Consider the following 14847-nt stretch of genomic DNA (forward strand, 5'->3'; position numbering starts at 1 on the left):
GTAGTGCAAAAACAGAGAACAAAGAATATCACAAATAAAAATATTGCTAATTAGCAGGACATGGAGTGCAAAATATGAGCAGAAAATTAAACTTGACTGGACAGGTGAGCCTCAGCCTCATTGATGAACCTGTTGACTCACCTGTGCGTCCGCAGTGTCGCGGTTCTCCAGCCCCAGACTGACGCCCAGGCTGAGCAGGAAGAGGGCGCTCTCCATCTCTCCGCTGTCGGACGCCAGCATCGACCTCCAGACGATGATCCGCACCTCTCCCAACTCGCTGGTGGCCTACATCAACAACTCGCGCTCCAGCTCGGCTGCCAGCAGCTCCTACGGACACCTGTCGGTTGGAGGCCTCAGGTAACTCACCTGAAGGGACCTTATTTCCTTCCCTACCTCCTTGTTTTCCTCCCTACATCCTTATACCTTCTTCAATCCTTCTCTGTTTCCTGTCATACCTCCTGCTTCTGTCCCCTACTTCCTAGTTTCCTTCATTAACCATATGCTTGTTTTCGTCCCTACATTCCCACTTCCTCACAGTTTCCTTCTTTACTTTCCTTTTCCCTCCTCTGCCTCCTCATTCCTTTAGTTGCGTCCTCATTCAATCCCAAGTACAACCAGTAGGCTAACTTTATCGAGGACCGACGTGAATTTGAACGTCATGTTATCTTCTTGTTCTTTGCTCCTTGCAGCCCGTCCTTCCCCTTCCCTCATCCCATCAACCCCATGGCCTACCAACAGCTCCTCTCCCAGCAGCGGGGGCTCAGCGCCTTCGGTCACACTCCGCCTCTCATCCAACCTCCGCCCACCTTCTCCAGCCGTCAGCCCGGCCTCGGCCTCTCCTCCCTGCCCGCCCACAACAGCGACCTGTCGTCCAAGGTAAACACATTTAACACAGAATTATTTAGTGTTTTATCTCATTTTTTTTGTCCAAAGTTTGTCCGTATAAGGCACAAAAGAGTGTGCAAGCCTATGGAGGAAAAAAAGTGCAAAAAGATTTTTATGTTGGATGGAACATTTCTAAATATGTTAAAGTACATTTGCCATTTATTGGACGATATTTAAAAGTTGATTTAATCAAATTTATTTTTACAGTGTTTTACTCAATTGTATGTAAATATTTAGTGTACAAATATTTTAGCTATCATCCATAGATGGACAGTCGCCTTCAGCTTGTGTTGTAACATTTATAGGTTTAGATTTGTGTTTTTAACGCTCTCCTGCTATAATTTACATTATTTCTGTGTGGCTGAAGGAAAATCCCCATTCGCCCTTTAGGCATTTCTTGCTGGCAACTTCTGACGCAACTATTTAGCCAAACCTTGAATTTAGCTGTTCCACTGAGAGCTGTTTGTCCTCACAGTTTATCTTGTTTGCCATCACGTCTTTTGATGTCAGTGTTATCGCCTCCCCTTTGCTTGGCCATGGCGAACCGGTGTTTTGATTTGCGGCGTCGGCCTCAGCACGTGTAATCAGCAGTGTCCCCTCGGAGTTAAACTCTCGGTGGGGGAGACAGTTTCAAAAGGACCCATCATTTCCCTCCTCCCACACAAGTCCAAACGTTTCTCTCTTGTCCTGTCGGAAAGTTGAGTGACTCAGCCTGAAATTACACATGTATGTGAAAGCTCAATGAGTGCATAGGAAGGCACCAAGTTTAAGGTTGAATTTAAAATATAAAGCTCGTTCCACTTCCATTTATTTGGGAGGAAGGAATAGAAAATAAAATTTCTGTTTTATTTAATCATTTCAGTGTAACATTGGTAGTCACAAGCTTCCATACAATCCACTGTAATGACTGTATTTATGTTTTAAATGAAGTGTCCAGATATTCTATATTTTGATCTTTCCTTTATTTCTCTCCTCAGAACCTCAGCAGCGACTCGGCAGTCAGCAGCACAGTTGACCCCATGATCACCAAAAGGTCAAAGGTCAAGACTGAAGCAGAGGGGTTGAGGCCGCTGTCTCCTTGTTCACCGGTATGAAATATTTTTCTATATATATTTTTAGGAAGATTGTGACATCTTGGAAAGTGAGGAATGTTTGCTTTTTTTTTTTTTTTAACATGTTTCTAAAGTCAGGGGGATTTCAAGTCAGGATATTTTTAGTTTTTTAGTTCCTTTTTATAATTTTATTATTTTTGGAAAGTGAGATTTTTTTTCCAAAATCTGATTTCCAAAGTCTGGGAGATGTTTGGAAAGTTGGGACATAATTGCAATAAGAGGACATTTGAAAGCAGTACTGAAAGTCAAAGTATCGTCCAAAGAGCGCACAGTTTTGATATGTGGTTATAGATGTTTTGGTGATTCCAAACATTTCCTGTAAAGTCAGAACATTTTGGTAAAGACAGTTTCGAGAAGCGTTTTTGGAAAGCAACCTTTTGGACATTGAGGACGTTTGTAAAAAGTGATGTTTTCTTGCCATTTGCTCCTTCGTATCCTGATCTGCGGCGTGACTCGCGACCCCAGGGAGCCGCAGCCTCCTGTGACCCCCTTGTAAAAGGCGTCTGGGATAAAGAAAAACTCCACATGATAAGAGCTTTGCATCCATTCGTTTGGTGGCTCCGGCTCCCCTCCTCTCTCCCGCTCCCTGGCCACTGTAAACTGTGCCAGAGCACTTCATTTTCATGAAATATTGGCCGGGCTTTATTGTCATCTGAGGAGCCTTTTTCTCTTTCTTTTGACAAATTTGCGGCTCCTCTCCGATAGCGAGGCAGGTTTGGGCTTGATGCATGGGGACGGTGGTGCGCGCAGTCGTCTTGGGGCCACCAGAATTGATGAAGATAGCGTGCGTGGGGCAGAGACAAACATGCTGCAGTCAGCACGTTGTGTGTGTGTAGGTGTGTGTGTGTCTTTGTGCCGGTGGAGGCGTACAGGAAGCCGGGTGGGACGAGCCATGTGTCAGTTTTTGTCTTACACATGCACGTGTGCTCTTGTACAGCTGTCTTTGGGAGGACAACTTGAGTTTAAGACACTGAGCGTGAAGACATTTGAAATGTGTAGTTTTGGAAAATGAGGACATTTATGTAATGACATGTAAGGAAGATTTATTAAGTGTGAAGACTAAGTGTGAAGTTTTTGAAGGGACATTTTATAATCCTGGCATTGTTTTCTTGGGGTGACATTTTGGAAAGTTTTTTTTAATTGATAATACATTTGGAAAGAAGGACAGCCTTTGAGTGTTTTTTTTTTCAGACCAGGGTAGTTTTGAAAAGTGAGGACATTTTGTCTGGTCGTCTGTGGTTGGAATTAGGTTTGATTTGAGTTTCCTCACAAGTACAGAAGCAAAAATGTCTCTGAAGTGTCGTGGGACACTCGTAGAGCTGAGACTTTATCATTTCTTAGACTTTCTTACACAGAACAGTTCCCACCTGTTGAAAGTGTCCCTGCAGTCTGCCTCTCTGATCGTTTTTGATCACGTTGTGGGATTTGTGTGTTTGGTTCGTTAAGGTTCACGCTATCTAATTAGAAGGGAACCAGCAGCTGTAAACAGAAGTCGTGTGTGTTTGTTGGTGGAGGTTGTCAAAACAAATCTGATTCCAACCTCTTTAACTTTACTGAAGCGTAATGGACTTGTGTGCACTTTAATCTGTAATTTACTGTCTCTGGTGTTCGTATCAGGTAAAACATATGAACAAACAGCTGAATATGAGTCCTTGCAGCTGTATTTTAGGCCTAAACGGTTCCACATGCTCGGTGCAAACACGCCTTGGAAGAAGAAAAGTTTATGCAAACCAACACGGAAAATCAATGAGAAAAACGGACTTGTTTTAGTTGCTTTTAACCAATTTCTGTAGCATATATACATAAAATGTTTGTTTGATCTGGGGTTCTCCACAGAACCATCACGGTAGCCTGCTGGACTTGAAGGACGATGTGGATCGGGACGAGTGTAAGCAGGAGCCGGAGGCCGTTTACGAGACTAACTGCCACTGGGAGGGCTGCAGCAAGGAGTACGACACGCAAGACCAGCTGGTCCACGTAGGTTCAGAATCCTTCCACGAACAGGAAACGTATCCTGTAACCTGCAGGAATCTAATCATACAAGGGAAACTAGCTTAAAAATCAGCACTTGTGAGCAATGCAACGTCTGAAAATTAAGCTTCTTGACTATTTATCTCGGTGTAGTTCTTTCTACAAAACACAGCTCAACGTGCATATATCCTACCCCAACCTGGGGATGCCGAGGTCACCAAAGCTTCACAGGGCGTTCCGACTAAACTGTTCTTTTTAAGGTTCAGATCATTATTTAGGATAAACAACCTGCGGCCTGTTGCAAGTTCAAACTCTTTACAACGTAAATTATTACTGACCTGTGATTTATGCATTGCTAAAATAAAAGTGGTTGCACCACAGAGATAAGCTGCAACATGACTAAGTAATGCGCTACGATGCCGAGTGGCAGCCCGAAAGCTATAATGCGCACGGTAACCATGGCGACGGGGTTGTCTTTGATAGCTGGTTGGCCACTTGCCTTAGTGATGACTTTACTGGTTATGTTTTTCCTGAAGTAATCGTGCTGCAACCAAGTTTAGAAGCTGATTTAGTTGCAAACTAACTAGCAGTTACTGAGCCTCTAGTGTCGACTTTACACCCTGAGGAGAGAATTTACACACAGCTGCTGCAACCCAGAGCTGAACACAGTCTATATCCACAGAGTGTCTGATAAACAGCCTCATCCTGCAGTGGAAAACACAAAGAGCTCATAGAACAATGAGAACAACCTGTTAAGTCTGTATGATAATAAAAAATCAAGAGAATTGGACAAAAAGTTCCTAAAAATATCAGAAAACTCATCTCTGATCGATATTCACAGGAAATAATCTGCTCAACATTCATCCAAACTTCCTGCAGTTACTGTGTTCACTGTTTGGGCTCATTGTACAGCTTATCAGCTGTTCTCTGATGTTATTGTTATTGTTATGCATTGAATATAATATGAAATATCCATAAAATATAGTCCATTTACTCTATATGATAGAAAAGAGTTACGTTGAGGAAAAGGTTACACATGAACTGCAACCAAATGTCAATCAACAGCAAATACACAACACACTTTTCCTTGTACTCTTGAAACTTGAATGGATAATTTTTCACTATTTTCAATAGGTTTCTTTTATTTATTCTATTTTACAGGAGGTGTATATTAAATTAGATTACGATTTTACAGCTTTATTGATGTTTACTACAGTATATTGTATACTATGCATTAGAAATAAGGTTTTCTTGAAACAAAAAAACAAATAGTGCCTCACAGGATTATCCTGATGTAATAACTGCTTCGTATCTGGTAGCTCTCGCCAGCAAAGTGATAGATTTTGCCAGTAAGTTGAGCCTGAGTCAAGACCGAACTCGGGGGAAACACTAAAGACACCTGGATAAAAAAAACGCCTCTGAATTAACATTTAAATCTTGCTTGTTTCCAACCGTCCTCTGACCTCCAAACCATCATCGCTCTTTCACAACAAGCAGGGTCTTGGTTAAAAGGGTCTTAAGCATTCCACACTTCCAGTGAAGCACAGAGAGAAAAGAGGGAGCAGGGTGAGGGGATTAGTGAGGGCCTGTGGGGGAGGGCTGCTGTCCATCATTCATTAAACTTAAATTCTTCTTTGCGTTTGAAGAAAATCGCACACGAAACCACCTCGCCGTCACCTCACCTCTGTGACTGTTCACGGACCTTTAAAGCTGCTATGCATTTTTGCGGCAACATCGGTGTTTCATTGTCGACATGGTTCTGATGCTTTGATGTGATTTCCTGTAAACAAATGAGACTGTGGTTCGAGATAATTGCCGGCGGTATTGTTGCAGTGCTATTGTCTTCTCCAAATTAAGACCACATTTCCCATAAACTTCCATTACTTCCTTTCTTCTCCTTGGCAGTGCTCCACTGGTTTTTCTCCTCAGATTTAAGGATAAACATGTAAGAAATAATTTTTCCATCGAACTTTCATGGATTTTTTTTTTGTCACAAGAAACAGTCACAGATTCAGCTCCGTTCCCTTGTTCTTATTATTAAGTTGTACGGTGATGTATCTGCAAACTGTATGTGCAACCAGAAATACAGCCAGAGACGCTGCACAGAAATGCCTGGCGGATGATTATTTGGCAAGAAATAGTTCCAGTACATAGCACAGCAACTTGTTATTTAGTGAGATTTAGAGCTGTTGGTTAGTGTATTTCTTAACTTTGGATAGAGGCAGGCTAGCTGTTTCCTCTTGTTTCAAGTCTTTATGCTAAGCTAAGCTAACCACATCATTTCTGACGACAAAGTTACGAACTGGAACTATTTCTCTAAATAATGACAGGATGAGGTTTGCAGTAATGGTACGTGGACTAAGATTTTATCCCAAAAGAAACCAAAGAGAAAGACTAGAGAGGAAGATGATTGAAGCCTCAAAACCTTTTGTGACAAAGAAGTGTATAAAGATCACAATATTATATCAGGTCAGACGACATAAAGACAAAAAAGATTTAATATTAAAAACCAAAATGACTTGTAAACACTAAGATTTTTACATTGTGGGAGAATATTTGGATTTCACTGTTAAACCCAACTTTCATTTGGGCGATATGACGAATCTATGCGGTCCTAATTAGTGTGTCTGTAACACTTTTCTCTGCTGCAGCCTTTCCTTTGAGATTTACACTCATAAGATGGATTTCTACAGAGAAATCCTACCGAGAACAACATGAGAGCCTCTTAGTGGACAACTCTCTCCAGAAAACCACTCATTTCTGTGTGTGTGTGTGTGTGTGTGTGTCCTACAGCACATCAATAATGACCACATCCACGGAGAGAAGAAGGAGTTTGTGTGCCGCTGGGAGGACTGTTCGCGGGAGCAGAAGCCCTTCAAAGCTCAGTACATGCTGGTGGTTCACATGCGGCGGCACACAGGGGAGAAACCACACAAGTGCACGGTGGGTAACGGATGGCCTCGGCGCCCCCCCAACGGGCCCTCGCAGGGGCCCCGGAGGGCGGCAGCTCATGCTCTCTAAACACTGTCAACCATACACACTTCTACACACGTGTAGTTTTTCAGATACTGTAGGTAAAACACACACAAACACACACCCCTGGGAGGGCGGGAAAGAAGATTTCTTTTCTTCTTCTACTCATTGCAGATTATATAAATGCATTAATCTTACAGCAACGTCTTCATCTGTGCTTTTCTATGTGAAATAATTAAAATACATCGAGGCTAAGAGGTTAAAACGACTTTCACTGCTACTTACATTACATTACAATTGCAGACTGACGTCAATAGATTTATGAACAGGATTATTTATGTCTGTGTTGTTAACAACTTACTTGAATTAAGTTAACTTTGTAAACATAAGCAGACTGAATCCTGTAGACATACTATTGCTATATATGTCTACAGGATTTTAAATTATTGTTTGTAGAGCGTTATCAGAGGTCGAATTCTTCCTAACTTGGCCCATTTTCTTTTCCTGTTTCTCTGCAGTTCGAGGGCTGCGCTAAGGCCTACTCCCGTCTGGAGAATCTAAAAACCCATCTGCGCTCGCACACCGGCGAGAAACCGTACGTCTGCGAGCACGAAGGATGCAACAAAGCCTTCTCCAACGCCTCAGACCGAGCCAAACACCAGAACAGGACACACTCCAACGAGGTAAAGACTCTCCACCGCCACTGTCCTCCCTTGCAGAAGAAATTCTCTCACAGAGCTGAAATCTGAAGGGAGCCGAGGTGAAACACCGTCGACTGCGACCCAAATTTCCTCCCTTTGTTCTTTTGCAGCACAGGATGATAATTCCCATCCTGTTTCTAAACTGCGCGTTCGCCTCCGTACAGGTGTGGACGGCCACGTTTGTGTGTCGCTTCACTGCCCCCGTATATGTCTGCAGACCAGTTTGTGAGTAAATAACGAGGTGTAGACATAATGAGCACGATGGCCCCACAATGCATTAGGGCGAATCATGCTCACCCCCTCCCCCTGCGCACCGCTGAGTGGGACCACCTGCAGACGGCGAATAGGAAATGAAACCTGGCAGGGTTTCAGAAACCTCGCCGCTTATCCATCAGTGGGAGTGCAGAGAGGGATTTCACACACTGAGGGCTCTCATACCACACACACACGCACCTGTACGCCAACATTTACTGTAAGCAGACCAAATCCAACTTTCAGACCACAACAACAATAAGTCAGCTGACCTGAAACCAGCTTGAAAATAAGGACACAACTTCCCAGAGCTCAAGGTGTCAACCTCCTTTTGGTTTGCTGTAACTGATCCATCCGTCGGGGTAGCAGTTACGTTACGTTCTTACTTTGGACTGCTTGCATGTACAAACTTTAACCATCATTTGTATATTTCTTTGTGTCTGTAGAAACCCTACGTATGTAAGATCCCCGGCTGTACGAAGCGCTACACAGATCCCAGCTCTCTCAGGAAACATGTGAAGACGGTCCACGGCCCTGAGGCGCACGTCACCAAGAAGCAGCGCAGCGACCTGCCGCCGAGGCCGCCGGCGCCCAGGGAGAACGGTGAGAACGAGGCGGGGGACAGAGAGAGAATCCAGAGGGAGGACAAGATGTCAGACAGCAGCTCCCACAGAGGCGTGGAGGACTACCTGCACGTCAAATCCATCAAGACGGAAAACTCTGTGGTAAGCAAAGTGATGAAGAATATTTTACTAAAGTAGATTTTACTGGAACAAAAATAACTTCTTTGCCTAATAAATTATCATAAATTAAAATATACTGAATATACTCAACCAACCTGCAGTACATCCAGTGTTATGTGACTGTTACTAAAAGGGAACAGACTAAAATAGAGTTGTGTCTCCATACTAACTGCACTTTACTCCCTTCACAGTAGTAACTTCCCTCTTTGTTAATAGAGACATTGAGTATTGACTTGTAATCTATCAGTCCTGCAAATAACAACAACACGCCTCTTTATCCTAACCTCTCTTCTGCTTGCTGCTTTCTTCATTTCTCTCCCTTTCTCTAACTTCCCTAATGGACAGACCTTGCTAAGGTGAGCTCACCTTTCACCATTTTTACACCATCTTTCGGCCATTTTCCTCCATCAAATAAACAGTTTCATTCCAAAAAGAGATAATGACCAATGAAAAAAACACGGCAGGAAGCACTACGAGGTGCTTGTGATACACAAGCAGGTGAACAGCCCCTAATATGAAGCTACAGGAGCTATGATTTTTACCATTAAGTAATGAAATCATGTTGTTTAAAATGTAGATATTGTTCGACATTTTGGAATCAAAATGTACTTGACTGCTCTTCAGCTGCAGCAGCAGGATTTTGTTTTCTAAACTCACACTGCATGTCATCTCTGATACCTATGTACGTCACCTTTCCTTTTCCCAGGCAGTTTAAACATACAGTTGAGACCTATCAAACACACGTCAGAGCATGAACATGATAAAAGCCACTCCAGGATTAATATTCAAACACTGGGAGTTTGTTTAGGCGCTCTGTGCAAACAGAGCCAACTATCACGCTGTGATCAAGACAGCTTTTAGCAGCGAATATATCTGAGTGCGAGTTTGGTACGGGATAATTCAGAGCGACATTCAATGATTTCAAAGTGTAAGACAAAGTGTAAGATCAGTAGTACTATTTGAGTTGGTTCCCACATGAGTAAAATATACAATACAACTAAGAAATAAAAAATTTAGTGCAGGTGAAAGGCCCTCAAAGTCTTTATTATAAATTTAACTAAAACAAGCCACTGTGAAAAAGCTTACTCACCTAAATGTTAAAAAAGTCTCCACCCTCAGAGTTCAATTTTGGAAAGAAAAAACGTGATCACATCTCGTGATGATTGGTCTGGCACTCCGGCTTGGGCTCAAGCAGCCTTTCATCCTACCCATTTCTAATTCACAGACAGACTAAGATGGTCTGTAATCTGTGGTGCACCCCCCACCTCTTCACCCTATCCCAAAAAACACTCATTATTTACAATTAAGCTGGGGAGGATAAAAGACTCAATGATTCACTGTTCTTCGTGCCATGCCAACCACTGTTCCACTTTTGTTCTGCTAAGAAAAACTGTTGGACAAACAGTTGTGTCTTTTTTGCTTCTCTCATGCTCTTTCTATCACTTCCTTCCTCCATCCCTTTGTTTAGATGTATCAGTCCAGCCCTGGCGGTCAGTCATCATGTAGCAGCGAACCATCACCACTTGGCAGTGCCACCAACAATGACAGTGGAGTAGAAATGGCGGTGCACAGCGGGGGAAGCCTGGGGGACCTCAGCACCCTGGATGACCTGCCCTTTGTAGAGTCCTTGGGCTGTGAAGATTCCACCGGTGGGGTTGCGGTGGCGGGTCTCCACTTCCGAAAGCAGCTAGCCACCAGCCAGCGCCTGGAGCATCTGAAGAAGGAGAAGCTGAAGACAGTGAGGGACTCGTGTCGGTGGGCCAGCAACCCTACACCCCTGGTCCTCGGCACCAAGCTCCCACCCATACCAGCAGGCGGTAAGTAGAGAGTAAAGCAGGATGGTTAGACTAAAGCTGCATTCAACTTCTGACCATATGGCACCAGGACATTTCCACAACAAACTCCAAGTATTCAGTAGCCTTATCTCTGGTTTAGTCTCCACCAACTATTGAGAAAAATATCTGACTAATTACTAGTGTACTTAAAAGGCTAAAAAGCTTGAAAGAGCAGCCACATTGGTGAGAAATCAAGTGTCCAACATTTTCATCTGTTTATCCACAGGGTCCCTCCTGGAGAGTCCAAGTATGGGTGGTGGTCCGGTGTCCTTCCCTGGTTCCGGCTTGGGTGATCTGAGCTCTGGTAAAATGACTCTACTAGAAAACCTTTCAGAGCGCCGTGACAGCACCTCCAGTACCCTAAGCTCAGTTTACACCCTAAGCCGCCGCTCCTCAGGCATCTCCCCTTGCTACTCTAGTCGGCGCTCAAGCCAGGCCTCGCAGTTCAGTGCCAACCGCCCCAGCAACCTTAGCTCTGCCGACTCCTACGACCCCATCTCTGCAGACATCTCACGGCGCTCCAGTCAGGCCAGCCAGTGTGGGGGAAGCAGCGGAGGAGGGTACGAAGGAAGGGGCTTACCCAGCCCCCTCAGCCTGACCCCAGCCCAGCACTACCATCTCAAGGCGAAATATGCTGCTGCCACTGGAGGTGCACCACCTACGCCTCTTCCATACATGGACCGAATGTATCTAAAGACCCACACAGCCCTGTACAGCGACTCCCAGGAATCCTCCACCATCAACAAAATACCTTCCAGGCAGTACAGCAGCTACACCACGTGGAGCTTGATGCCCCATGAGGTCCCGTCTAACATCCCCCGCAGAGCCAGTGACCCTGTGAGACGCGTAGGCATGGATTATCTCAGCCAGCCACAAATGCAACGCTACAATAGCATGGGCACACTGAGCGGAGGTGTCACCATGCAGCCCCATCCACCTCTTGCAGCAGATCGCCAACAGTTATTATCACAGCAAGGCTGCCTGCGCTCGGATGGTAGTCCCCACCGCTACCCTTACAGCGTTCGACCGCCCAGTATTTCAGAGGACGTCACCATGGAGATGATAACAGGTGACATCCCTCAGGAAGACCTGATGCTGCCTGACCTCAGCACTGACAACAGACACAACAGAGAGAATCAACAAGATTTCCAAGGAACCCCCAATCTGCAGCAGCAGTGGTACAATCAGAGAAGGATGGCCATCGTGAATACCAACATGAACCTGCCCAGTCAGGTTCTGGCCACCTCCAGCACAAGTTCATCTTCACAGAGAGATAGTAAGGACAACTTACTCCTTCAGTTGAACAAAGTCTCTTTGGGACCAATGGATGACAGCCAGCACTACTCCAAACTACAGGTCAAAGGAAACCTTGCTGTCCTCCAACAAAACTTTGGATCTTTTCACAACAATCTCAGTTCCAACCAGCGAATGATTCAAAACCCTGCTAACACAATACAGCAGAGATGTAAACAGTTAAATAACGAACCAGGAGCAAACTGCTTCCAGCAGCAGAGATTCCAGCAGTCATCAAATCTCAATGAAGGAATAAGCTCTCAGTACAGGTTCAACAAAGGCATCAGTCCCTATGATAAGAATGGTAACACCACCTGTCCACCTTTTAATAACACAACAGCAGTCAACGGGAGCATGCTGAGCCCCACATGCAAACAGGAGCCAGCTGACATGGATACTATTGACATGCATTTTGCTGATGCTGGATTTCAGCCTGTGCAAGTTAAAATTGAGGACTGTGATGGATCAATCATGATTTCAGATCAGCAGAACTGTAACATGGCCTCCCACAATCCCTTGCAAAGTGGGATTCAGAGGCATCTCCAACCAAGGCCACCAACAGTACCTAAATCTCAAAACAGGCACCTTTCGGGGCCAAAGGTTATGCTGCAAACAAGGCATCCAAGTAATGCTAACCTGGATGTTGCTTCCAAATTACCCAGTAGTGGAGTTTTAGGACTTCATTGCAGCGACAACTCTGATGACAATGCCGTGTATTACACAGGGCAGATTCGAGTATTTGAGTCCAACGGGAACTTGGACCATCAAGTGTCCCCTGTAGTGACTGTACCTCCTTTTGAAGATGAGGCAGCGTCTCCAAGTTCAAACAACAACAACCGGGCATCCAGGACTGTAGACTGTAACGCAGCACTGGAGCAGGCCCAGATAGACTTTGATAGCATGCTGGATGATGGGGATCACTCCAGCCTTATGTCGGGAACCCTGAGTCCAGGTCTGCTCCAGAGCTTGTCCCAGAGTTCCTCTCGCCTGACAACGCCCAGGAACTCGGTGACATTGCCCTCTGTGCCGGTGGCGACGGGAAACATGGCCATCGGGGACATGAGCTCGTTGCTGACTGCTCTGGCAGAAGAGAACAAATTCCTCAACTTGATGTCTTAGCCACACGTCGTTGCGAACTGTTTTGACCGTCAGAAACGTATTTGCAGAATTTTTTAACTCCAGATGCACAATAAACATTCAAACAACTTGATGTGATTGTGTGCCAAAAAGCCTCTGCAATATGTGACTCTTGTTTTCCTGTACAGTCTCATTTGTTAATTATTTAAAATGGCCGTTTTCTATCCTTTTTTGAAAAGCCATGTTTTAGTTTTTTTGCCTTAGGTATAGTAAATATGATGTAAACAACAGAATTATTTCAGTTGTTATACAGGTCTGCAGTAAGATCAGTTTACTAAGTGCCTGGCTCAGCCAAAACATATGCATGTTGTGCATATGAATACATCTAAAATGTGTAAATGCAACCAGGTAATTATCTGATATTCGCATATTTGGAATGTACCATCAGCACTCACTTGTTTTACACTGTAAATTACTTGAGCTATTCTATATCAAGTTGCTCATTTCTGCTGCAATCTTTTTTCTCCCATCAACACAGCATTTCAAGTATACAGTCACAGTCTTCAGTGAGCCGTTATTTGATTGCTGCATTGCTGCTGAGATTAACTGTGACTTCTCCAGTGTCAGGCATCAGAGACTTGATTTGTGGCTGAATTATGAACCCATGCATTGATAAATCGGTTGTGCTCTGGCAGCAAGAAGAGAGAATCAAGCTTTTTCCTTTTGTACATTAGTATACCAGTTTGTTGTGCTGGATAAATGTAAATATCATTTGTACATTTTTAAGAAATACAAAATTGACATTGATTTTTTTAAACAACTACTGTTTGTGTTGTCCTTCATTTAATACAGATGTTTTATGTGTGTGTCATGACGTTTCTAATTGCCTTTAAAACCCAACTGAGAGTTTTCTGCTCTAATAATGATCACTGTTTCCTCATCTGCCATCTTTGTTGGGGTCAGAGAAAGATCATGTTTGGGTTACAAAACTACAACTTTGTTGAGGCCTTTGTCATGATGGTTAAACAAACTACTTGGTAAAGCTTGAGGAATGATATTGGTCATGGAAATGGGAATAAATTCATGAGTCAAAATCACAGTTTATCACCCCAGCCTCCTTCCTACAAAAGTTTGCAGCACTAAAACAAAGTCGCACTACTATCTCCTTAGCTCTAACAAACAAACATGGAGGCCACTGTAGTCAGCGTTACAGTTTCAGTAACAAGACAATGTGCAGTGGAAGTTGTGAGCAGATGACAACGAGGACGAGGAGAAAGTCACTTTTTTTGCGAGTTTCAAAAACACTGTAGTTTCTCCTGTATGCTCGGAGTGTGAGGCAGGGGTGCTGCAATCAGTGCTAGACAGTGTTGGGCTAGTTACTCCCAAACATTTGTATTTATTACTCTTTTCAAAAGGAATAATGTTACTTTACCTATTACTCCCTGCCAACAGTAATCAGTTACACTACTAGTTACATTACTTCTCTGCTACTTTCCACAATATTGGTAATCATGTCGCTTTCTTATGACGATTAAAATCCAGTTTTGTTTGTTAAAATCAAGAATATTTTCATGATGTGATTGGATTGTTTGATTTCAGATCTACACACTGGTCCTTTAAAGTGGCATTCATTCATTCATTTTATATTCATTATCTTTATGTGGAGACTCACACACGTTCCAACATGTGCTGTCATCTTCTGCTTCTTGTGGAGTAAATATTATTCATCAGTCCGTCCCCTGATTGCTTCCTGAAGGAGGAGGAGTGTTGATCGCTTCAATAATTCAACAACAAAACTTTTGTCTTTGAAGCCACGTTCCCTGAACCCTTTGCCGACAACACACTTTCCTCAAACCTTTCTTGTCGAGTGTGAGACTGAGACGCCACACAATCTCAAGACTTTGCACGACCTCTTTCAAGGCAGCTTTGAAATAACTTCCCCTGACCTCGTCTTACCTCGCCGGCAAGAGCAGGCTTGACATAATGTAAATTCTCACTCAGAAAG

At 43.8% G+C, this 14847-nt stretch overlaps 1 protein-coding gene across 1 annotated transcript in view; it reads left to right on the forward strand.

Moving 5' to 3' along the window:
* Positions 1-13546, forward strand: part of LOC118339908 (zinc finger protein GLI2-like) — a 23374-nt gene extending 9828 nt beyond the window's left edge. Inside the window, 10 exon segments of the mRNA XM_035677723.1 lie at positions 156-357; positions 690-906; positions 1863-1957; positions 2463-2478; positions 3834-3974; positions 6762-6911; positions 7460-7624; positions 8341-8619; positions 10106-10454; positions 10699-13546. Of these exon segments, the coding sequence (XP_035533616.1) occupies positions 156-357; positions 690-906; positions 1863-1957; positions 2463-2478; positions 3834-3974; positions 6762-6911; positions 7460-7624; positions 8341-8619; positions 10106-10454; positions 10699-12884 (3800 nt within the window). The 3' untranslated portion in view covers positions 12885-13546.
* The last annotated feature ends 1301 nt before the right edge of the window (positions 13547-14847 follow it).

This window comes from Morone saxatilis, unplaced genomic scaffold (assembly GCF_004916995.1).
Source record: "Morone saxatilis isolate NCDOM2014 unplaced genomic scaffold, NCSU_SB_2.0 Contig6, whole genome shotgun sequence".
Classification (NCBI taxonomy): domain Eukaryota; kingdom Metazoa; phylum Chordata; class Actinopteri; family Moronidae; genus Morone; species Morone saxatilis.